We start from the raw sequence: 25,310 nt of genomic DNA on the forward strand, positions 1-25,310 counted from the left end.
AAAATTCATTAAATACTAACCGTGCGATTCTAATTAAGATACAGGTTGTTGCATTAAGCAAATTAAGCTAGTTTAAGGAACTTATCCTTCTAAGTAGTTAATGAAATGGTATACCCCAAAAATTTCAATGAAAAATTATTGTGTTTCAGCTGTTAAATTTCATTGTGAGGAAAAAGAAATGCACTGACCCCTAAATAACCCCAGTCTCCTAACCCTTAGTATTTGTGCCTCTCTGCAGTACAAAGAATCTCTCATAACTTTTCTACTTTCATAAAGAGAGAACAATATGTAAGGTCAGTCTGAGTAGCAAAAGTGCATGAGTAATCAGGAGTACATGCCACTGATGGAAATAAAATTATTAAATCCCCATTTCTTAAGACAAGATGCCAAGCAAAAACTCTTACCTCATGCACAGATGGCTGGAACCTTCCCCATCTGTTAGTAACTTCTGGCTTCCAACCCCTGCAGGATCCTAACATCAGTCCTCTAAGCATATTAACATGTCTGGGGAGTATTAAGAGTCAGAGAGATCCCCATTCTGGGTTTACACAACTACTTCAGCACAGATATTCCCTTGGGACTTTTCCTCAGTTTAGATATGTTTGTGTGCATAAGACATTGAAAAATCAAAACCCACCAAAGAAGCCATACTAGACTGAGATCTCACCTGGCTCCAGGGAATACTGAAGCAGGAAACTAGTCTAAAATCCTGGTTCTGTTGAACAGCACCTCTGGAGTGGAATTTTCTCATGTTGTGCATGCTGGTGTGGCACAGTTGGTAATACACTGATATACTTCTAGCAGTGTCAGACATTACTTGAACAACAAAACAATATCATTCTTCACCAGGCATGTTTCCTTTCAAGTTGAAAATTGCATGCTGCACAGATACCAGGTGTCTTTACTTACAGCCTCCAACATTGACACCTGTATTTGTAATACAAAGTGCATTTACTACAGCAGAGCCTCCCGAGCTGTGGCTTTTGTAGCACTGGTGATACACAAACTACTTCCACACCACATGTGGAGCCAGGGCTGCCTCCTCGGATATACTCCCCTGAAGTGTAGGATGAGCACCCCAAATCTGCTACTGTTGGCAATCAGCTACTACCAGCCTGGAGGGACTTACCCTAGTGGCTTACACAGATATCTATACATAGGCAGTAATTGTTAACAGTAACTGTTAATGGTCATTGATCAGAACAGCTTTATCATCTAAATCATTCAGGAGATCTTAGACTCCATAAAGTAACGGCAGAAATAACTTCAATCAATATAGATTTGTGTTCAATAATTATGAACACAATAATAAGGCCAGCTTAGCATTAGATATAGTGGTAGATGAAATAATCAGGAAATATCAGGCAAGAAGGAGCAGAAGTAAGAAATGTTAGGAATTTCCACTGGCAAAGGCCAGCAAATCTTCCTGACCATAAGTAACAAATATATATCTGTATCAATATGTAAAGAACATAGAAAACAGATAACTCATACAGAACAAGGCAGCTTGATAGTTTCATCATTCCTTTATCTTAAGGAAACTATGAGAATGACAGATAACAAAAAAGTAAGGCCCATATTTCAGACATGCATTGAGAACTTTGGCCTTGAACACAGTTAGGATTTCTTTAGCAATGAACCATACATCCAGTCCTGAGCTTCAAGATAAAATGTACATAAACATGTTATCAGAGCTCCAGATAATCTTAGATTTCATATTGCTGCTAGATAATACAGGGTGTTTTTCACATCACACCTGCATAGCTTTGTTCTTTGCCATTCCTTGCCCTTAAGGAAGTAAGGTAACATTTTTAAAATACACATTTATTTCTGAGAACCCAGTTCCTCTTAGCTGGATGCCTCAAAATACCTCAATTCTCAGCCCATAGCCTGGAAACTTCTGTCAGATGTGAGCAGGGAGTGAGGGAACGGTTGTAACCCAGCACGTGAAGTGACTTGGACACGAGTTTTACCTTCCCAAGGCCGTAGGGATACAGGTGCCTACAGCAGGGTGGGCTGTTCTGCGGAGGGTGACCTCGGCCGGACAACGCACCTCCCATGAGCGGCAGTACCCCGGGGATGGCGGCACTGCCCCGGGCTGCCGAGACAACCGAGCCCAGGAAACTTTCCCCCGCAGCACCTGGTGGTCGAAGCATGCTCGTGCTCCCAAACGGGACTACAGGCAGCGCTTACTGCCCATCGGAGCCGGCCAGGAGCACAACTGGGTGCTTCCCTTTCGCCGGTGCCGAGGAGCAGCCCAGCCTCCAGGGGCAGAACGTGCCGGCAGCTCCGACACTGTCCCGCCATGGCTCCGGGACTCCCCGTGCCCCTCAGACACGGCCCCCGCCGCCATCTTGCTAACGGCGCCGCTCCACGGTGCGGGGCCGAGCTGTGTGGTGCCTTCTGCCCGCCACGGTGAGGGCCGGGCGTCGCGGAGCTCCGGCTCACCATGACGGGGCGCCGGGCGCTGTGGAGCTGCTCCGTGCAGCTCGTCGCGCTGCCCTCGGCGGCGGGCTGGTCAGGTGGAACGCCGCAGCCGTTCAACAGCTCCTACCGGAGACCTACAGAGCCGCCGCCGTGGAAGGGGTGGAGCGGCACCATGGAGGAGGAGGAGAAGGAGGAGAAGGGGGATGAGACTTTTCAGGGGAGGCAGCAGCAGCAGCCGAGGAGGTGAGCGGCGCTCCAGCGGCAGCAGCGCTCTGGGGCCGGGGGTCTCTGCCCCGCGCCTTCCTGTGAGCAGGGGGAAGCCGGACCGAGCCGAGCGGCGGCTCCGGCCCCGTGCCCGTCCGGAGGGGAGGCACTGCCCGGGCTGCCGCCGTCAGAGCCCGGCTGGCGGCCAGAGGAGCGGAGCACCTGCTCCGAGCGCGGCAGCGGGGCTCTCCAGACGCACACACGGTACCGGGGCCCCGCCGGTGAGTGTCGGGGGACCGGGCTGAGCCGCTGCGGGAGGCAGTGGGAGCGGGGTGGAGCGGGCGCGGGCACCCGCTCGGAAAAGTTCGCGGGTGGGCGGGCGAGGTGCGTGGGGCCGGCGAGCCCGGCTCCCGGCCAGGGAGGAGCGGCACAGCACGGCTGCCCACGGAGCCCGGCGTGTGCCCCTGCCCCGCTCCCTGCCTGAGCCCCGGCTGGGCACAGACCCCGACGGGCGTCAGCTCCAAACCCAGCTAAGTCCGGGGGGATCCTTTCGCACCGGTGAAAGAAACCCTGCGAGAAAAAAGTCCTGCGTTCGCTGCCAGCGCAAAGCTTTCGTTTCTGTCAATTGACAGTAAAACATGCTGCAGCAGCCCTCGGAAAGAAACAAGTTATATAATCGCAAAAAAAAAAAAAAAAAAAAGAATCCGCTTCATAGTGTCGGCGGCATGGAGAATGTTTTCTTTTGAAGAGGAGGCACGAACAGATGTTTCTGTTCGCATTGTATAGTGTGAAGTGGAGGATATTAAGGCGGTCATTTAATGTAATTAGTGCAGTCAAATAATCTCAATGATCGTCAATTATCTCTACCTAGCAAGGATTTGGGGAAAGTGTTGACTGCATGCAGTAAAATTCATGAACTTATGCAGATTTTTTTTTTTCTTGTGACAATTATGATTTCTTTCATTTGCTAAATGGCGATTATGAAGCAAGTTTTAGTTTTAAATGTACGTACTATTTGTACTGAAGTATTTTTTTCTTTAATTCTCAAACTGCACCAACTAAAGTGGCATCAAAATTAAAGATAATGACAGTTCAGTTTTCTGACAAAAAAGCATTGAAAAGAGTTTTTTTTTAAATTCATAGTAGCAGCTGTATCAGTTAAGAAAGTAGGAAGCTTATCTTATTTTGTAGATAACATTTTAGGAAGACAAGAATATGATTATTTTTTCTTATTAATTCAAGAATTATTACAACAGTGGCTTTCAAAATACCCCAAGTTATCTCAAGCTGAAATGCCTATTATAAAAAATAATGGGACTTTTTAATATCTGGAGGTTGGAAAGCCCTATTTGATTCAGTTATGGATGATGGAGAGCTGTTTTTGGGAGAGGAGGGAAGTAAGGGATGACAGTGAAACTGTTCTAATAGAAATAACAGTTATTCAGCTTCTGTTTGGCCTCAAATCAGGAAATGTCAAGCCTTTTTAAGAGGAAGAAATCCACTATTATAATTTTATTCACTTGCATTAACTAAGTAGATTTGAGGAATAACCAGAAGAAATATGCTTTTTCCTCAGCCTTTATAAGCTCAAGATTGAACCAAAACTGTTAATTTTTCATTCAGAAATAGCTTTTAAGTTCTTTTCAGCAAAAAGGAAAGCAATTATTTTGTCTGTGATGAGAAAACCAGAAATACTGCTATATTAGTTAGTGTCTTTATATGTAACACCTGCAGTGAAATTAGTTTTTCTTTTTGTCACATCTATGAATCCTTTCCTGATCTCCCTTTAATTTATTTCAGTGTATTGCTTGAACTTTATAGGTTGCTACTTCTAATACATTCAGAGCCAGGACCATGGAAAAATTGCTTGATCGCCTTGTGCTTAAAGATTTGAGCAAAAAGGATATTTTTCTGTAAACTAAATGTTGCACTTAGTTTAAATATTCTTAGAAAATCTAGGAAAGAAGTTGTGTTATATACTCTTGTCATGTAACATCTTGGTGTTTAGAAGCTGTACAAGAAAGGCATAGTTTTGGGTTTGAATAGCCTACAACTGTGCCCAAGCAGATAAACCTGGTAAAGCTGTTCAGGAAGGAGAACTGGGCATTGCCAAGTGACACTGTGAAAACACTGCTACCATCGTGGCCCTACTGTGAAAAACAAAGTTTGATAAGATGCGTGAGTGAAAAATTGGGTGTTAAAGAATTTCTGTCAAGAGTTACTTCTTCTGTAAGACCTGTTAACTGTGGTTGGAGCTGGAAGTCCTACTGCCTGGTGAGTAAGGTTTATGATATGACAACAGGTTTTCTTGCTTAAAATATTTGGAAATATTTTTGTCATGCTTTGAACTGGTTTTTATGGGAAGGTTTCAGTGATATTCAACTGTTTCTGATAAGAATGTGGCAATTGCAAGGTGTTTATGTGTGTCTATTGAGATGTGTTTACATGAAACACTTTGTCTCTTTAAAACACTGATGTGTTTAGGATGGTGCCTTGAAAATTAGTAGATGGCTCATGTTTATGTTGGAAGTATGCCTTGACTCTTCCCTAAGAAGAAAAACCCAAACCACACAACTTCTAGTATTAACACTTCTGTTGTTGACTAACAACCAAAGCACTTTGCATTTCATTTAGAGTACATGAAGACATCGTAATCTAGAGTTGTGGGGATGGGATCAAAGGCCCTTTATATATAGGAAAAAAGGGTGTGATGAAAAACATGTATCATGATGCTTCCAGTTTCCTTCAGTATGGATGTTTTGCTGTGTCTCTGTACTGTTCCTTGGAATTTCTTCTTAAAATGGGTCTGTTTCAGTTAAAGAACTATAGGGGTGCTGTATTGAATGTGTTTTCTGGCTTTCCGGTATGAAGTTTGGATGTTCAAATCTTTCATTATTTGGAAAAGCTGGTGACCTTTTGGCTTAATTAGTTTTAAAGTTGGCCCTTGAACAGGTGCATTGAAGAAAAGCATCTATTTCGATTTTTAAAAAAAATCACTTCCTTATCTTAGCTGAACTGGAAATTATTTGATTGGATTTCAATAAATTTGAATTCAAATGTTATAAATAGTTCTGTAAAATCCATATATGTATGGCGTGCATGTAAATGCATAGAAGGAGAGAGAGAGAATGTTGTTAGGACAAGCAAAAGTGTAGGACAAAGAAAAGTGTATTTTTTATTGAAAATCAAGTAGAATAGAAAGAATTTAGGGATGTATTTTCATGTTGCAGAGAAATTACACTGGACCCAATGTGCCTGGACCTTGAACTGAAAAGAGGCAATCAAAATAGACAAGCCTTTAAATATGAATATAAACAAAATTTTATGACTGTCTATTAACTTAAAAATAAAATTGAGTTCTTGGGTGTTGCTGCACTGCCCGGACAACTGAGGTTTTATAGGGTTTTAAAGGATTATTTTTGGTGTGAGTCTAGAGGAAGTTTGCATAGGTGTTTGTTCCTTTCTGGCATGGGGCGACGAGGAAAAAGAAAATTAAAAGGCTTAGTAAATGAGGTGGAGATAGCAATTGCACACATAAAAGTGCTGGAGTCGATGGTAAATGAACTTTAGATCCTGCTTTGCCATGTGGATCAAAGCTTTAACATGATTTTTGTTCATTTTTATGGAAACAGTTCTTACATTGCCTCTCTAACCACATGCTGCAAAGGAAATCAGTTTTCTCCCACAGCCTGTTGAAGTGGAGCCTTAATTTCATTACATGCAATAGCATTTGGGTTTAGTCATATCTAACTGACATTAAGATGTTAGATGGAAAACCTTTACCCTTAGGATGGAGTGTGAGCTTCTAATATTTTAACTCTTTTTTTAGTTAAGAAAAATGTATGCTAGCAGTTTCAATGGCATCATAACTTAAAATGCAAACTCCAACATGTAGATGCTGTTAACACACAGAAGTGGCTAAAGTGTGTTTTTAAATGCTCAACTTCAAAGTTTGACAATTTTTTCTAACAGTAAACCCCATCCTGGCAAGGTGTGCCTCTTATCATTACCTAGAGTCACATCAGTAACCAACTGAAACTAATGAACTGCTCATTTGCATAAATAGTTACACCAGTGCAGCTGGTGCCAGAACGTTAAAGCTGGGCTCTGGATCCTATAGCTGGGTTGGTACAAGCTCTTGTTTGCTCTTTTGGAAAAGCTTTGTTGAAATTCTGTCTAACTTTGTAGAGCCATCCATGGAGATTGTAGTTGCTGTTGGAATCCACGACTTATCTGTACAACTGTGCAAATATGCAATCTGCACTTATTTTTTTGTTGATTTAAAGATTGCCTGCATTTGATTTGTGACCTGGGTCTTGTCTTGTGTACCATGACAGCTGTAATGCACAAACCTTTCTTCTGTGTGTTAGCCTCAGTCCTGCAGAGCAGGTAAGAAAACTTTGATTCCAGCTCTTGTTCTTTCAACATTCTTCCCTATAAATTAACTAGTCTTATGAAACTAGTTGTTAGGGGAGAGCAAAGGAAAGCAATTTCCTTTCTGGTGTAGGGAGATTTGACTCCAGCTTCCCTTTGGTGACTGCTTCAGCAACAGCACAGAATTACACTGCTCTTGTGCTTAATCATAATGATAGTCTAGGCTGCTCTTTCAGATGTGATGGCCACAAGCCAACTTTTGGGTTCTTTTATTCAAGACTGCAGTAGAAGATGAGGGTAGAGAAGAAAACAATTTATTTTAAAGGCCTATATCGCTAAAGAAATTGGCTCCTGGGTCTGTCATCTCTGTTCTGCTGTGTGTCCCCTATGGACAGCTACTGTCATATCAGGGATCACAACCTAAACAGAATATGCATGTAACAAAAATCTTCTATCATATTATCTACAGATCATAGACATGTTTGGGGACTACAGAATGCTCATATTGGACAGGGACAATCAGCTGGGGCACCTGGAAACAAAGGAAAAATAGTTATGTATTGTCCCAGATCCAGGATCTTTATTCAGTTGATACAATGCCTGCAGCTGGTCGGATTTAACCCAGCCTTTAGAAATAATTGGCTCCAGGGACTACTGATGGGCCTGACTCTAAAGCCTATTTGCATTTGTATCCAGAGGCATGTAAAGGTGTAGCTGATAGGCACAAATAACTTTCTGTTGGTTTAGTTCCCCTAATGAATACCAGCAAAATTGAGGTGGAATGTGTAGTAATGGGAGTGGGCTGCCTTGTGGGTGGTAGGTAGCTATTGAATGTGCTTGGTGATAATATGAAACATTACTATCTAAGGAGGTAAACAGAGAGTTGCAGCATCATCAGTACTAAGTGAAACCTTGGAAGGGAATAGATTGAAAATGAAAGGGTAGGAGGAATTGTTGAATCTAACTTGATGGTATGTGTAACTGAGCTACACAGTGAATTCTAAATGGAGGGTATTTAATTCATTATTTTTTCTAGGCCAGTGCTGGCATAAGTAGTTTTTGTTTACAATATATTCCTGTTCTCACCCTTCCCTGTCCTAACCAGTTTGTTGGTATAAACACTTGCATGGTTGCTCAGTGATGCAGGTGAAAATTAAGTGCTTCTCTAGGGATGGTAAGGTAAGAAGTGACTATCAGCTAGATTAGTTTCTTAAACAAGTTCACCATGTGGACAAAGGTATTTGTTTTGGCAAGCCTGGGTGAGTAGTAAGGGCAGAAATGGATTGGCTCATGGTTGTGGCTGCTTAAGTAATACAGCTGCTAAAGAATAAGCCTAACAACAGATGACCATGGCGTAGATGCCTCACCTTTTTTTAATTTGTAACTAATCTTATTTTTCTCTATGATGTCTAAATAAAACTTTGCTTTGTTTTACTGTTGATCCTCAAAGCTAAATAAGAATGATAAAGGACTTACTCTAATTCCATGAGGCTGTTTATGGAGAGAGCTGTTCCTTTTTCTGTTATCAACTCTTTTATTCATCTTTCTTGCATAGTACACAAGGACAGTGTAGAATCAAGATACTTAGAGATCTGTTGAATGAAAATTTTGGCAACACTTTTTGTTACTAAGGATTTTTAATGTGATTCAAATAATGGAAGTATTCACAGATCAGCTAATGCAAGCTTAAGAGATCTTTGTGTGAAATCCTAATAACAAGAGCATCTGGAATAATTGCTGGTGCAACTGCTGTGCAGTGATAAAAAATAGGTATAGTGAAAGAAAACTTCAAGATGTGTAGCAGTATACAGTTCACAGAAAGCTGAGGTTCTTGTTCTGGTAAGTCTACAATGGTAAGATGGAACAACTTGAAGTACTGCACAATAAAAATTTAAATGCATTCAGAATTTTCCAGTCTCAAACTGTTCATTAATTAAAGCAGCCAATTTCAGACCTGAAGGGAAAATAAAAGCAGAGCCAAAACTTAGCTGGCAGTCATTTGATAGTAAAGCTTGTGGGAGCCAATTACTTACATGGTCCCTAGCATTTGCAAATACCTTTCCTTCTAACTGAAACAATTTTTTGTTTTATTTCAAGCCAAAATGCATGGGTTTTTGCAGTCATTAAAAATATGTATAATGAAAGGAAACTTTGGAGTTGTGTAGCTGTATATGGAAAAAGCTCAGAGTCTTGTTTTGGTAAGGCTGCAGTGGTGTGAGTTTGCTGGGAATTATGTGCTGTCTCTTCTAGGTGATCATTAGTGCAGCCTAGTTCTGAGTGTAGTTTACACTCAGAGAGACAGTGATTAAAAATGAACCAAACCCTTTACTTCAAAAAAGCAGAGAAATTAAAGGTATTTGGGAAGCTATGGAATGTTTGCCAGGCAATTGTAAAGTTTGGGGGAAGTTGTGTTCTGGTAAACCATAGCTTCATAGTAATTCTTAAACTTTCAGGCCTATGGATTTGTTACATAAGGACCACATTTCTGTGTAGAAAAGAAGAGAAAGTCTGTTTTGACTTGATGCTTTGTAGCGTGTTGTGCATGGCTCTGTGATTAGTAGGGGGAACTACATCCGCTGCATTTACGGAGCAGCAGATCTTGATGGAGACTGGGTGGAAAAGGTGAAGACAACAGATTTTATGCCTATGTTCAAGTAATTTGGCTTGAAGGTCTGCTATGCTTAAAAGACCATTTAAAAAGAAAAATTATAATGGCATAGTGCTTCTTGTAATGTTGTTGTATCCTTTTGCAAACCTTTTGAAACAGAGCATTAAAATACTTAGCTAAATTTTTGTTATTTTCCTAAGTAAACACAAGGCTCAAAGCCAAAATATTTGTATCCAAATTTTCAGTTATATAAGCAAGGCTAAAATAAGCCACTTACCCAAAACCTGTTGTCCTAGGGGCTATATCCTGTTTACAGGTGTAAGCCAGTTTAGTGGGTTGTCAGACATGGACCTTCCATGCCATGTCTTGCCAGATCTACAACTTCGCTCTTCCTCTGTGGATTATGGGGGGTGCCTTAGTATTTGATGTTGGAAAACCGAATCTGTGAGGTCTGCATTTTGACTAATGTTAAACTTTTGTCTTATTCATCAGCCAGTGGTGTTCTTCCCCTCTGTCTACAACACCTTTTGGCCTTGTAAATTTGGATGACTAATAATCTTTAGGAGTTTGTATGTCTTGGTTCATTTCCTCTTCTGAATTCAGTTGAAAGAGTGAAGCATCTCTGAGGACAGAGAGAGAGGGTGGTTGCCTTGTGTCTCTCCTGAGCCCCTCTTACAAACAGTATCAATGCACTTGCCCTCTGTTGGGGTAAGTTGCCTCATCCTGAAGGATGGATTCCATTTGCCAGGAAAGCTGTTTAATGATTTTAAGTAGAATAGTAGTTTTTCTTTATGTTTAAAAGTATAAAAAGATTTTGTGTAGAATGTTACATAACAATAAAGTTTCACCAGGGATATGATCCCTTCCCTCTGTCCCTCCTAAGTGAACAGAACTCTGTTCCAGTTTGATTTTTGTATCTCTATAACTCATAATTTTTGCTGCCATTCAGGTGCTTAAAGTAGTTTTTCAAGTGCCAAACTATTATTTTTGGGTAGGAAGAATTTAGGAAAGCTGGCAGAAAAATCAACTAATTTCTGATTGGGTATTTTCTAGCATTTAAAGTATACCTGCTAAATCTCCTTATCTGTAGAGGCTTTCTTTTGCAAAAGTGTAAGAATCTCCTTGGTCTAATAATTGGTTGAGTTTTATTTTAAGCTAATGATTTCTGGCTTTCAAGAAATTATCATCTTGCTCTTCTATATCAGAAAACTATGTCATGAATATTGTAGGATATATTTAATAAATTTAAATGGAAGAGAAACTATCTGGCAAGACTGATACTTCAAAGGAACCTACAGTTCATCAGGAATACTTTAACTGATTGTAAATATGTCCCTTTCTTATGCATGTAAAAGGTTTAAAGTATTCTGTGAGCACTGAGGTCTTTTATCCCTTCAGTGCTTATGGAATACTAATGAAAGTAATGTATGTGCATCATGTGGGAAATATGTTGGCAGACAGATAGATACCTGCAGTGCCTTAAATGCTTTGGCATTGTCTTTGTTTAATCATAGTTGATCCCTGCTTCCCTTAGGGGTTTATACTTTCAGAAAAAGATCAAAGGTTTATATGAAGGTCTAAGCAAAAGTAAAATTCACCTATTTTAGTGATGAATGAATAGATAAACAGAAGCTTAAAAAATAAAACTTTAGGCACCCCAGTCTCTAATATAAAATGTCTTATAGGAGTAATAATTATGGTAGTTATATATATTTGAAAAATCAGACATCTGAGATGTTAAGAGAATCATTTCCTGGAATTAAGTACCTATCTGATTAAACTTTTGTGATTTGTTTTCATGATGCTTTCTAAAAGAGTAGCTGTTTTATGCTGTGTCTGTGTGCTTTGCTAAATTAATAAACTGACTTGGCATTGAAAATGCTCTTTGAGGAATGCAAAAGACAACCCAAACCCAACTCTTAAGTTAAAGTATTCAGTACCATTTTTTGGGTATTATGCCTTTTTGTGTCAGTGATTCCTTGTGTTATCATTTACATCTGCTTAAAATACTATAGAGCAAGTTAAGTGTTTCACTGAAGGCTGATTCCAGGAAATCTTTAGTGGAATAGATGAAAAAAGCCTAGAAATAGCAACAGTTAAATTTAAATTATGATGCAGATATGGTACCCTAATGCTAAATAGGAAATACGTAAGTGGAGTAGTTTCAGTAAAACTGCAGGGAAACAGGAGTACAAAGCAATTACAAAAAATAATATTGTGACTGGGGTAAAAAATGAATGCTGTTCATGCCTTTTTTATTTGAAATGAATTTTGATGTGTTAGTATTTTATCTCTACTGTATAGCACAATAATGGCTATTTTGTTAAGAAAATTTCACAATATTTATCAATTGTCATATTCTTTGCAACTGATACCATACTTAGTGTTTTGTCTTCAGCTGCTGCTGAAATAGCAGAAATGGACTCTGCATTTGAAGTTGGAACATCATCAGCAAATGCATTTGGCTTCAGTTTTCTGACACGTGTGTAATACCGTAACTGAAATGTTGCAGTGAACAATATATTTAATCTCCCCTCTAATTGAGCTTATAGGGGAAGAGTGAGTTACGCGATTTCTAAGGAAACTGTGAGCTTCAATTCTGTTCTCTGACAATCTGCATGGACTGCCTTGCCTACTGATATCAGCCCAGTGCTTCCAAGTGTACAGCTGGAGTCTGAATATTTGAGTTAGTGAAACAGTAGATAGGAAAAAACTGTGTCCATCTACTAGATGTGGTGGAGAATTTTCCACAGGACAAACTTAATAATTCCTGCACCTAAGCTGTAAATAGTGCTGTCTGTTCATTACTAGTTGTATTCCAGTTTTAATTAGGTAGAATTTGTAAATGCCAGAAAGTTGTGCACTCATTAAAACAGTAACTTTTTTTTTTTTAAAAAGCTAACAGAACAGTGTATTTACTTTCAACATTTCAGTTGAAAGTAAATATGAAAATGGAAGCATTTAGATTCAATTTAATTGCTTTGGCAACTTCTAAAATAAAATAGTGATATTTGGTTTTTTTACCTTGGGTATAATTTGATTATATTTGTAAAGTCTGAAACACTTAAGTGCAGTTTGGAATAGGAGGCTCTGACTAATGAGTTCATAGTTTTCTAAGAAATGTACCAGAATCGTGGCTTCATAGAAATAAGTTTTCTTACTTTTCTGTGTTTCACGATGGAATTAAGAGTGAATGTTGCAGCTGTGATTTAAAATATTTCCATTTCCTGTGGTCTTTCACCAGTCAGTTTAGTTAAATGTATATTAAAATTGTATTTGAAACAGTTATTTACCTTTATTATAATAAACTTCTTGATTGTTTTAGACAAAATACGGAACAGTACCAAATATCTTTTGTGTTCTGAGTTTCCTGCATGTGTGTTGGTATAAGCATTAGTAATGCTACACAAGACTGCTGTTTTTGCTACAAAACCAAGTCACTATATATAGGCAAATCCTAAGGTACAGTATAGTTCCAGTGTCCCTTGCACAGACTTGCGGGATCGTATTACATCAGGCACTAAATGTCATAAGTTTCAGGAGGAATGACTGTTCTTTGAAAATGTAAATTAGGGAACCCTTCCCCCTCACTTTTGCAGTTGGTAGATAATAGTGTTAGTATCTGAAGCTGTGCATTCCAGGGAGTAAAATTCAGCCTGAACTACAAAGAGCCCTCACATCTGCTTGTCACAGCATGTTTTTGAAGTCTTTTGTGTAATAGCAACTGTTTTAAAAGCATATTTTGTTGATTAAAAAAATACAGTAGATCATAAAACAGGAAGGGCGGGCTTGTTCCTGATGTGTGTGAGAACATTCAGTCTTATGAATGTTGATGCTAGACCAAGAATATATTGATTAATTTTAAATTTGATTTAGCTCTCCTGAAAAAGATATGGATAAGAACACAGATGAAGAACAGCCTTCAACTGCCTGTAACCAGTACCCTAAAGAAGCAGTGAAGAAACGTCAGAATTCGGGTCGAGGTTCCGGGAGCAATGATTCTTCCAGGACCTTCAGAAAAAGCTTCAGGCTGGACTACAGATTAGAAGAGGATGTAACTAAATCAAAGAGAGGCAAAGATGGGAGATTTGTCAACCCATGGCCAACATGGAAATCACCAACCTTACCCAACATTTTGAAATGGTCCTTCATGGAAAAAAATAACAGCAATGTGCCACGCTCCAAGCAGGTGAATGCTTCCATGTTTTACTTTTGTGATTAAGACTGCTTTTACCTCTGTTCTAATCAATAAAATAGGACAGTTTCTAACTAATGCTCATTAGGCATCTTCTGGAGACCTTTCTAAGCCTTACTTTTCTGATTTTATTGACATTTTATTCATTTCAAAAGGTGGGTTAATACTTTCTACCTCTTTAATTTTTGTCTACTTGTTAGTTCCCCATGTTTTCATTCATACAGCTCAGTTTATAAAAACAAAAAAAAAATTGCCCCCTTAGTCATAAACCAGTAACAGCCATTTATTTTTAATAGATGTTGCCTTATGAAGCATACTATTAACTTAATTTGTGTTGCATGAAATAGCTTATTTCATGACATATCCATTGTTTAATATTTTGCCTTTTTTTTCGGATGGCAATTTAATACGTATGTTGCATCTCTTGCATGAAAATGTAATAGTTTGTCACCTACTTATGAAAATACTTACAAATCCTTTTTTTTTATGTTTCAGTACACAGAAAAAAATTGCATCTGTTAAAACTAACCTGAGCAAGTATTTGTACTGAAACACTTGAAGTACAGTGCCAGTTTACTGGGTAACACTGTTATTTGTTCTTGGAGAAATGCTTTAGTCAGGTATTGTATGTAAAGAAGGAGACAGGAGAAGCTTCTTTCCCAGGAAGAGTAATGGGTACTGGAAAGCCATGGGTTATCTTTATGGTCACAGCAGGTATGAAGATGACTAAGTTTTGACAGAATTGCTTCTCAGTGCATTTCTGATGTGTTGACTGTACTTCAGAAAAGCTGTGCTGAAGGGTGCACAACCAAGCACAGTATTTGTTAACAAGCAGGTGTTAATAATGCTTTTAAGCATGCAGGAAGGTATGCGCAATCTATAAATCTCACAGCCAGTATTTAGTAAAGAGCTTTCCATTTTGTCTTACCTGAACTACCTGTGAAGGAAGGAATTCTATCAGTTCTATGGACAGGAAAGCCATGTTAGGCATTAAGGCATGATGGTCAGAGGTTTGGGGGTGTTCAAGGAACAAATAATCTTGGCTGTAATATAATAATAATAAAAAATAATTTGACTTAGAAAGATGAACAGCAAACTTGTGTCAGTCTTGGGATCCCTTTCAGCAATTTACTTTTTAAAATGTGGTGTCTTCCTTGTGGTAACAACAACATGTATCGGTGTGTACAGCTTTCTAGACAGTGTGCTGGCCGCATCTCCATGAAATGCACACCTGTACGTTTTCAGTTGCCTTTGGCCGCTGCCCTCCTTGGTATGTGTAGAACAGGCTTCATGTCTTCCCAGTGCCAGTGAGAAACCTGGGTAGTGACTGAAGTCCCTCAAAGGCAATGCTGAGGTGTAGTGCAGAGCATACAGCACTTTGATGGAGTGCAGAACTGCAGCCCTCCCCTTTAATTTACGGTTTGTCCCTACAATAAAGGATGATCACAAAGAAATCTACAAGGCACCAGTTTAAAAGCCAAAAAGCCATTTCTCTGACCCAGTTGGGCTTAATCATGGGCTAACTTTATTTTTTGCATAGGAAATCTTTTAATTAGGCGCCTGCAATTATTCATGAGTTTGGTGAAGTAAATCAGAAACAGAAAAACCTAGATAGGGCTCAATGAAATGCACTTCTGGAGTCCTCAGCCATTTTGATGCTTATTTCAACCAATTTTCTTCCACCCCTGCATCAGCCTGTGAAGTGCATCTGAGCTTGTTTAAAATTCAAACTAAGGGCTCCATACTTTATTTATCGCTGCTAGATGTCACATCCTTTGAGCAGACTCCTGCTTCAGTTGCCACATTGAGTGAGCCTAGTGATGCCCTGCTATGCTGGGCAGTTCATTTTATCTGTACCAAGTGCTTTACATATGTAAAAATGAGCATATTATCCAGGATATGTGCTTGTACTTCACTGTGGAAAAGCTATATGTATTATAATCATGCCTTCAGAATGAGCCTGCATTCAGAATGCATGGACTTCTTGTATTTTCATTACAGGCTTTATTAATAACTTTGTTCAGAGCTGTTGGAGGATCTTTAATTATTAGTTGTTGGATCAGCAGTTTAGATTGTTCTCATTTCTGTAAATCCTGTGGTATTCCAGTATACGCTAAGCGCCAAAAATCCCAAGCTAATCAGCTAGTCTTACCAAAGCCTGTCATGTGTTTTTTCTTGCTTTGCATTAGGAGGGAAAGAAGAACGGGGAGGGGGAAGGGACACAGCAGGAGGAATTTTTTGTATTATTTGAGTAGTGAAGATAAGACAGTATTAAGCACATTTTACTTCTGTTGGTAGCTGATTTGACATAATTGCTGTATTTCAAAAATCTGTTATAATTCTTCTAGTTGTAATACATTTCTGGTTAGTCTGACAGAACAAAATGTATTACAGCAGGATAAAAGTTCTGTAAGATACATATTTCATTCATTATATTGCTCTATCCTGTTGTGTGAGTTTTAAGTATTTCATGTGAAGTATACTGCTAATAGAATTTGTGTTTTAGTTTGAAATCTTATGAGTAGAGTATTTCTTATTTCTTTAAAAGGGGATTTTGATGTGCTTTTGTAAAATACTAAAAAAAAAACAAACAAAAAAAAAAAAAAAACCCAAACAACCCCAAGTATAAATCACATGCACTGAGAAGTAATGTTTTGATGTGATTTACCATGATAGCTCAGCAACATGCCTGATTTCTAATCTCATCCTCTGAGGAATCATTGCTTTGGATCAGAGGCCTGTGTATCACAAACCTGGAGAGCACATGCTCCGTGCAGGATCCACAAGTTACACTGCCTTTGTGCTCTTGGTTTGTCTTGAACTTTTGTTCACAGAATTTCATTTAAATAGATCAGGATGGCAGTTGTTTGGACTATGCTCTTCTCTATCAGTCCTCCTGTCTGTGTGACTTTTACAAATGCCTTTTATAGTGATTAGTATAGTTCATGGTATACTTCATACTATGAACTATATAGTTCATGGTATGAATAGCTACCTTTAAATCAACTATTTTAAATACTTGATAGCATCAATCCCGGTGATATCCCTGTAAAGCCTTTATTAGTACTGCATCAGATGTGTTGTGGCTTTAGGCAACCAAGTCACAGTCAGCTGCTTACTTCCATCCCCCACTGCTTGCACCCCAGTGGAATTGAAAGGGGAAAAATCAGATAACTTGTGATTTGAGATAAAGACAGTTCAATAGGTAAAGCAAAAACTGCATGCACAAGCCAACTAAGAATTTTATTCTCTTTGCATGGCCGGGCAGGTGTTCAGCCATCCCCAGGAAAGCAGGGCTGCATCCCATGTAACAGTTACTTGGGAAGGTAAACACCATTCACTCTGAATGTCCCCCACCTCCTCCTTCTTACCCCAGATATTACTGCTGGGTGCAGTATCATATGATAAGAGATATCTCTCTGATGGATTGGGGTCAGCTGTCCCAACTGTGTCCCTGCCTGCTTCTTGTGTGCCCCAGTCAGCTGGCTGAGATGCTGTGTAAGCACTGCTCAGCAATAGCTAAAACATCAGTCTGCCATCAGCAAAAATAAGTGAATTAATTTAGTTCTGAGAAAATTTGGAGTCTAACTCTAAAACCAGCTACTTAAAAAGAACATTTTCCATAAAAAATGTACTGACCTAAATTGCATTATGAACTTAGTCATTAAGTTCCATATCTGAGTTTTATTTCTTTGATATAATATTTGTTGACTGAACCATATGTAATTTGTTGGTTTGTCCTAATTTCCATTTTTGAGTATTATGTTAGTTTTGTGTATCTTTTTTTTTTTTTTTAATTGAAGTATCACAGTATAACACTTCAGTGGTTCAGATTTCTGTGGCCAATGTTGTTACCATGTACTTAGAATGAAATAGAGATAAGAAAATGATGGCTTCTTTCTTGGTGAAGCAGCCATTTATCTCAGTCTAAGATTCCTACTTTTCTTGTATGAACTAGGGGATTGAATTGTACTAACCTCCTATAAAGCTGAATATAAGGTTATCTATTTCTCATTCCTGGAGACAGTAATGAAACTTCCTCAGTAAACATGTCTTGTCCATTAGCGCTCAGAAAAAGCAATTTCATTAATATTTTATTATTTAGAGCAGAATTGCAGGGGGATGGAGATGTGCATGCTTTGTTTTTCCCAACATATGCCTTCCAAATCAATAAAATATTGTGGAGAACGTAACTTCCCTGAAGCTGTCAGGACTGGTTTAGCAAGGCAACTCCTGGAGTCCTGAACTGTCACAGCATCAGCTGGACTTTTAAAGGAGCACAAGATCAGCTCTGTATAAGCTCACTGATAGTGCTAATCTGTGCTAGGCTGAGAGAATGAGAGCTGCAACCATGGCAGGCAGAACTTGACTTGGAACCAGAAGTGCTGAAACATTTGTGATTATAAGGGAGAGGAGTGTCAGGAGTCTAGAAGCTGCCCTAGCACATGAAAATTCTTCTAAAGCAAAGTGAGGAGTTTGGACCATAAGTGTTTGGGAGGAGCGTCTTAGCCACATTGTGGCTAAGCTGGAGATGGTCAGAAATTCTAAGACTCTTTGCTTAGTTGTTTTTCTTAATAGGAAAGCTCTTATTTATTGCATATAAAACTTCTGCATTAGCACTTCAACCAAACTGCAGTGAAGAGCATAACTCTGGTTCAGTATGAGAGAATGAGCGGTGGTTGGGCAGTGAGTTTCAGTAGGTAATGTACAGCCATAGCCTCCTTTGTGCCAGCTTGAAGATACACACTGAGTCAAATTGGTGCCAATCAAAATGAGAGCTGTGTATTTTTTACCTCTGGATTAGTGCTCAGCCAGATCAGTTTTCTGACCTGTTGTACTCAAGTAGGGACTGCAAAACTTGTCAAGCTGGAATAAGAGAGGAGGTGGGGGAACCTTTTCATAACCAAGCATATCTAAGTATTTTAAGGTTTATCTTAAAAATGACTTTGTTTTTATGAATCTTCGTTAAATTCTTGTCAGGATGGGAAGGCAGAATTGTAATAGGTAACATTAGCCAAGTGAAGTTAACCTTTGTGTGCTACTTCTAGATGTAATGAGGATGGATAGAGAGAGGGCCTGATAAAAGCTAGCCGAGCTTTTGTGGAGTGTGACTGGGGAAGGTGGCATTTTCTTTCATCTGTGACTTACTTGTGCTAGGACTTAAGAGGATGCATCATTTAGTTGCATAAGCTAAACTTGAGTATTTGTTAAATAACACTCTATATGTGTATGTGTGTATACACATATTCTTTTTCAGGTGGAGAAATCCCTTCCCAGGATGCTGTTACTGCCTTGCAGTGCTTTCATTGCAATGCCTCCAGACTCTATCAGGTCTGCTGGCCTGAAGGGATGCTCTCTTCTCTTTCTCAACAGAGAAGTGTAAATGTTGCAAAAACCTAAAATTAAATTAGGAGGAAGCAGCTGGGAAAATGGACATGAAAAAGGCATCTGGTGTGTGCTGCAGTTCTCTGCATAAAAGCATAAACAAAGTACAAGTCTTGACTTTATAGATTTATGCCTTGTATGCAGTTTTTGTTCCATGGCCAAGTACATTCTGAAATCTCTTGTGCATATTGTGTTCTTTTTTGCCAGGAACTCGACAAAGAACTCCCAGTGTTACAACCTTACTTTGTTCAAACACCAGAAGATGCTGGGAAGACAGGAGCTGGTATGCGAGTCACATGGCTGGGACATGCCACAGTTATGGTGGAAATGGATGAACTTGTATTTCTTACTGACCCAATCTTCAGCCAAAGAGCTTCCCCAATTCAGCTCTTGGGTCCCAAGCGCTTCCGAGGGCCTCCGTGCACAGTAGCGCAGCTGCCCAAGATAGACGCGGTGTTGATCAGCCACACCCACTACGATCACCTGGACTACAACACCGTGGCCAGCCTGAACGAACGCTTCGGGAGCGAGCTGCGCTGGTTCGTGCCCCTGGGGCTCCTGCAGTGGATGCAGAGATGTGGTTGTGAGAATGTGATTGAACTGGATTGGTGGGAGGAGAACTGTGTCCCTGGTCACGACGCAGTAACTTTTGTCTTCACCCCTTCCCAACATTGGTGCAAAAGGACTGTGACAGATGATAACAAGGTTCTCTGGGGCAGCTGGTCTGTCTTGGGACCTTGGAATAGGTTTTTCTTTGCAGGAGATACGGGGTATTGTTTTGCTTTTGAACAAATAGGTAAAAGGTTTGGACCTTTTGATCTTGCAGCCATCCCCATTGGAGCTTATGAGCCAAGGTAGGAAAATCAGAGTTTGAGCAATATACATAAATGAAATTATGTACTGATGACAAAAAATACAAAGTTAAAACTGTAGGTGTACTTTATTAAAAAGTATGTGTATATTTGATGGTTTTGGGGAGCTTTTTCTTCAGACTTAAGGACAGCAGGGATGAATGAGCAGTCTTTCTTCCCTTAAAAATGTTGAGTAAAAATCTGGAATTACTCTGTGCCTTTTTTTCTGAAACAGCACAATTTAATCCAGCCCGTTCCAGCGTGTATCATTTGCTGCACTTTTCTCTTCCTTCAGTGTTTACCCTGGTTTTTACAACTTAATCTGGAGACAAAGATGACTTGTTATAGAGTATGAAAAATCTGTTTGTACAGGAGAGATAACTTCTCTCCTTTTGGAGAAAACATTTAGACAATAGTACTTATATAGTACTGGAAGAAAAGCATGTATGGGCTGAGGAAAAAAAAGATGGGAATCCAAATAGCATGGTAAAAATTCAGTATCTTTCAAAAATTGCCAAGTTCTTTCTTCTGTTTTGCCTGTTCCCTTGGGCTATTTCTGAAGCACACACTTTTTGGTGTGTGCTGCTAGCACCAAATTTTTTCAGGGATGGCTTTAAAGTTTCAGCCCTAATGCCTCAAGGCACCAATAATATGTCCTTAACCTATTGAAAACAGAGATAAGAAAAAATCCTTCAAAAAGAGAGTACAATAAATGAACTGCTGTTTGATGGGTATGTTGTGTACGTTAGTTTCCTGATCTTGAGTGTTCTATATGTTGTCCAGGTATACATGCTTATGATTTTTTTTTTTTTTATTAGGTGAGCACATATTTCTTTTTGTACTTTGTAATGGCAGTAAAGGAGAAATCTTACACTGGATTAGGTGACACAAAAAAGTACTTCTTTGTTTTGGTAGGTGGTTTATGAAATACCAGCATGTGGATCCTGAAGAAGCAGTAAGAATCCATATTGATGTGCAAGCAAAGAAGTCTGTAGCAATTCACTGGGGGACCTTTGCTTTAGCAAATGAGGTAAATTGCAACACTAAACATGAGTTGAGATTTCCAAGGACTAGACAGTCATTAGTGAAGCTTTGCTTGTGCAGTTTAACCTACATATCTGTAAATGTAAACTTAAAATGTGAACTTTGTATTAGTGAAAAGTTGTTACTCTATATACTGCTGTTCAAAACAATGCTTAGCTTTTCATAACCAATTACACAAAATATTTCCATAGTTAAGAAAGTACAGAGTTATTGAAGCAGATGTGGAGGATTTCTGATATCCACATGCTGAGGAACGTAACAGATGAGGACACATGCAGTATTATGCGGTGTTATGCATTACGTTATGCAGTAATAAAAAAAGACTGAGTGGTGCATCATTTGGAGATAGTAAAAACTGCATGCCTGTAGGTCAGTACAGTATTTATTATGTCTGTCCACTAAATATATAAACAATATTTTTAATAGTTGATTCAAAGTTGAAACCAGAAAGGATATGAAAAAATTAGTTATTCTGAGTTTTTGATGTTTTTTTAATGTTTTATTTCCCTCTGCACCCCTCCACCAAGTCCACAGATCTAATAAGGTTGCCCAGATACTTTCACAGCAACTGAAAGTGCAGTGAATAGGAAGTATCTACATTTGTTTTGGTATTTTCTGGTAGCTGTTTTTCAACTTTGTTTTTGCATCAGTTGCACTACTTTATCTCATAATTCATTCCTGATTGTGTGATCACCTGATCTGTCCAGTGTTCTGTCTGTCTATGCATGGAGGGAGCTTAGGATGTGATGCGTGGATAGAACGTTTCCTGTCTGCAGTGTGTCCAATAACTTGTGTTACTAGTGCCCGCGGTACAAATACTGTGTACAGGAGCACAAAAATAGATGGTTACTCCTTGACGATGCCTTTCGGAAATGTAACAAATACACCGCGGTAACTGAGGGGGCCGCACTGCTGGAGCGCTCAGACAGGACCGCTGACAGCGCGGGTTTACAGAGCGAGGGGAAGCGCCAGCTGCCGGCGGCCAGCGCTTCCTCCGAGGGGATCTATTGCTCCGTTAAGGTGACTGAGTTGGGGCTGACAAGTTGAGCCTTGCTAGTTACTCTGCAGCTGCAAATCAGCGTTCTTATCGTTCAAAAACTTCAAATGAACCCAAACATTTTAATTTGACAAATATCCTCCTCCTCCTCCCCCCGTTTTTTAGAGATTTTTTTTCCCTTCAAAAAATGTTGCAGTGGTATCTTTTCCATCATATTTTTCTCATTTTTTTCAGTATTACTTGGATCCTCCAGTTAAATTGAATGAAGCTCTTGAAAGATATGGCTTGAAAAAAGATGACTTCTTTCTCTTACGACATGGAGAATCACGGAATTTGAATACAAATGACCGATTTGAAAACTGAAACAGTGTCAGTTCCTTGTAAGCCCTGTTTGATTTGAACTAGCAATTAATGTTACAATACTAACATAATGTGCACAATAGATTTTTGAGATTGGATTTCTAAATGCCAGGTTTGTCAGTTTCAGAACTAAAGCTTGCATATCAATTTCATGACAAATTTTACTAGTTATATCGTTTATTATTAGAGAGGTGATCTAAAAGAGGTTTATATATTAAGTGTTGTCTGGGAATAACTTGCTCCGATGTACACCACTGATAAAAAAATTATTTTTAAACTCTTCATCTTACCTGCAGCAGCAATAATAACTTCAGCACAGAACATATTCTTAGGATTAATGGCTGACTTGAATTAGTCGTTGTTAGACTGTCATCTCCCACTTGTTAAGTCTTCAGGTTATGCCCTGTACCTTGATGTACAAGCTTCATACAGCTTCCCTGTATGTTTTGTGGGGTGAAGTCTTCCAATACTGTGTTGTTAAAGCACAAGCATGGTAAAATTGTTTCACTCTTCATTTTCATGTATTAATGAACCACAAAAGCTGAATTTTACATCAAAGAAATGTGCCTTTTAAAGAAAGAGATAATTTAATATTGCATCATGGATGTGTAAAACTAACTGCTGGCCAGAATATCTGCACACTTTTATTGTTTTGTCTATGTTTTTCAGTTAGTCTGAATGTATCAATTGCAGCACATGAAGTAGAAAAACCTCATAATGTCACTTGTCCTTGCATTAACTCAGCCTTTTTTTAAGTACTTTTTTTTCCCCCAGTAGAAAGTCTTGAGCAAGGGCTGTGGTATTTTTTCTAATAGCTTCCCTATAATTTTAAAGTTGAATGAGATTACAACATTGTTCGGTGTTATAAAACTTGGCCAAATGTGTCTGTATCAAACTGTCTTGCTAATTTACAGAATTAAAGCCCATTGTTGCCAATAAAAAGCGTTATTCTCATTCATAATTTCATTGGCAAATCATGTTTTGTTTGATTTCTTTTGTTCTGTGGGATATGTGGGTTGGTTTGGGTTTTCTTTTTTTTTTTTTTCTCTTGCTGTACATTTTATTTTCATATCCCACAAAGATAAATATATATAAAAAAGACATTATTTAAAGGCATGAACTTCTGGCAACTAATTAAAATCAGTTAATGAGATTTCATGGTAGGAACAACTGAGATAATCTTTTAACTATATAGTTATCAAGACTGGATTAAAACTACCCTGTTATTCAGTATTGGGGGTGTTTCAGATGAAGTGTCTTGTATTTACACAGCAGTTTCAATCACAGCTTGGGTGATACAATGTATATTACCTGTTTGTAATTTTGTGGAGGACACCAAGCTGCAAGAAGTTTTGAATATTCTGAAGGACAAGTTTAAGATTAAGGCTGGTTTTGTTATGGGTTGTTTTCCTGTTTTTATAATCATCAATAGGTTATTCTGTAAAATTATGTACTTCAGAAAGAGTGAAATTAAAATACAGAATGCCTAGCTAAGCAGCCACAGAGCAGAAATATACTGAGTTACATGGATCAGAAACTAAATGTCAGTAATGACGTATTCTGTTTTGGATCTGCTAATTCACAACATTTGTTCCTAGAATGGTGACCGTTATGTTTGGCTTGGTGCTGATAAGATTCCACCAAGGGTGTGAAGTGGGTGATAAAAAATGAGACATATTTGCATAAAGGCACATTGGAAAGTCTTGCATGATTTCAAACATCTCAACAGCATTGTTCTATGAAGAAAGCATTAAAAATAGTTCTTTCTAGACCAGAAAAAGAAAACTGAGACGACACTGTAGTAAGTTCTCATGTATTTTTAGAAAAGGGTCACTTGTTTCTGTCAAAGCAACGGATAAGAGATCAACTCTATCAAAAAGATGGTACTTGAAAAACTTAAAAATAAGTTGGAGAACATGGAAAGGGACATCTAGTTGTTGAGCTTAGTAAACCATGTATCAGCTATACCTAGAACAGACTGGTCTTAATGTCTTGTCAGGAAAGGAGAGTGGGTAATTCTTACTGTCTGGCTTAGTCTTTACTTTTTTTAGTCAAATTCAGTAGCAGAAAACATTAAATCTACAAAAAGTTGCAAAACATTAAGTGATTGCAATGTAACTTGCTTATTACAAACTGTACAGTGTTTTAGGAGCAGTGGGAAGGAGAAAAGGAAGTTCACTGTCAATGCAGCAATTGTCAAGTTTCTGACTGGGAATCATGCCAACTTCTATTTCTGCCTTAACTGTATTCCTGGTGAGTTAAAACTACCTACGTGGATAAATTAGATACGTGTAGCTTTACCCCTGTATTGATCAGGGCATGGGTGTGTCACAGTTTCAAGGTCATATTTTTCTTGCAGTTTTAGCTATTTGCAAAGTGACCTTCTGCAAACAAGTCTCTATTGCATTACAGAAAGAGATTATAGTAATGTTTTCTTAAGAGCAGAGTGAGTATGGTAAATTAGAAAGATGAAGCACTTGGTAACAGTTTAGTTGATACAGTTCTCTTAAAAATGGAATAAAGTGGAAAACTTTCTTAGCCTTTACATCTGACACCTTTCTTAGTTTCTCTGTAGTGCAAGTTTTTTAGTAGTTTGGTTTTAGAAGTATTTTCCAGTATGTTTTCTGTTCATCAATGAAACTCTGTTCAGGTTCTTTTACAGTGATGTTTGTATTGATTACACTTCATTTTGAATTAATGCTGGGTTGCTGACTAAAACTTTACAGGGGCTAATTCTGCAGAAGCACTCATTCCAGTGATGCTCCAGTTGCAGAAAAAATGAGTAAAGATATTCAAGGAAAGGAAGCCCAAGGGCTGCTACAGAATTGGAAGTTTTTGTAAAAACGTGTATGATACTGCTCCTGT

At 38.8% G+C, this 25,310-nt stretch overlaps 1 protein-coding gene across 1 annotated transcript; it reads left to right on the forward strand.

Moving 5' to 3' along the window:
* The first annotated feature begins 1,930 nt into the window (after nt 1-1,930).
* Nucleotides 1,931-23,411, forward strand: NAPEPLD (N-acyl phosphatidylethanolamine phospholipase D). The gene is given in 7 exon segments (XM_053977174.1): nt 1,931-2,340; nt 2,342-2,421; nt 2,424-2,670; nt 13,490-13,802; nt 19,401-20,047; nt 20,960-21,074; nt 22,320-23,411. Coding segments are annotated over 7 exon segments (1,566 nt in total). The 5' UTR covers nt 1,931-2,305; the 3' UTR covers nt 22,449-23,411.
* Nucleotides 23,412-25,310: the final 1,899 nt, after the last annotated feature.

Source organism: Vidua macroura, chromosome 5, assembly GCF_024509145.1.
Source record: "Vidua macroura isolate BioBank_ID:100142 chromosome 5, ASM2450914v1, whole genome shotgun sequence".
NCBI lineage: Eukaryota > Metazoa > Chordata > Aves > Passeriformes > Viduidae > Vidua > Vidua macroura.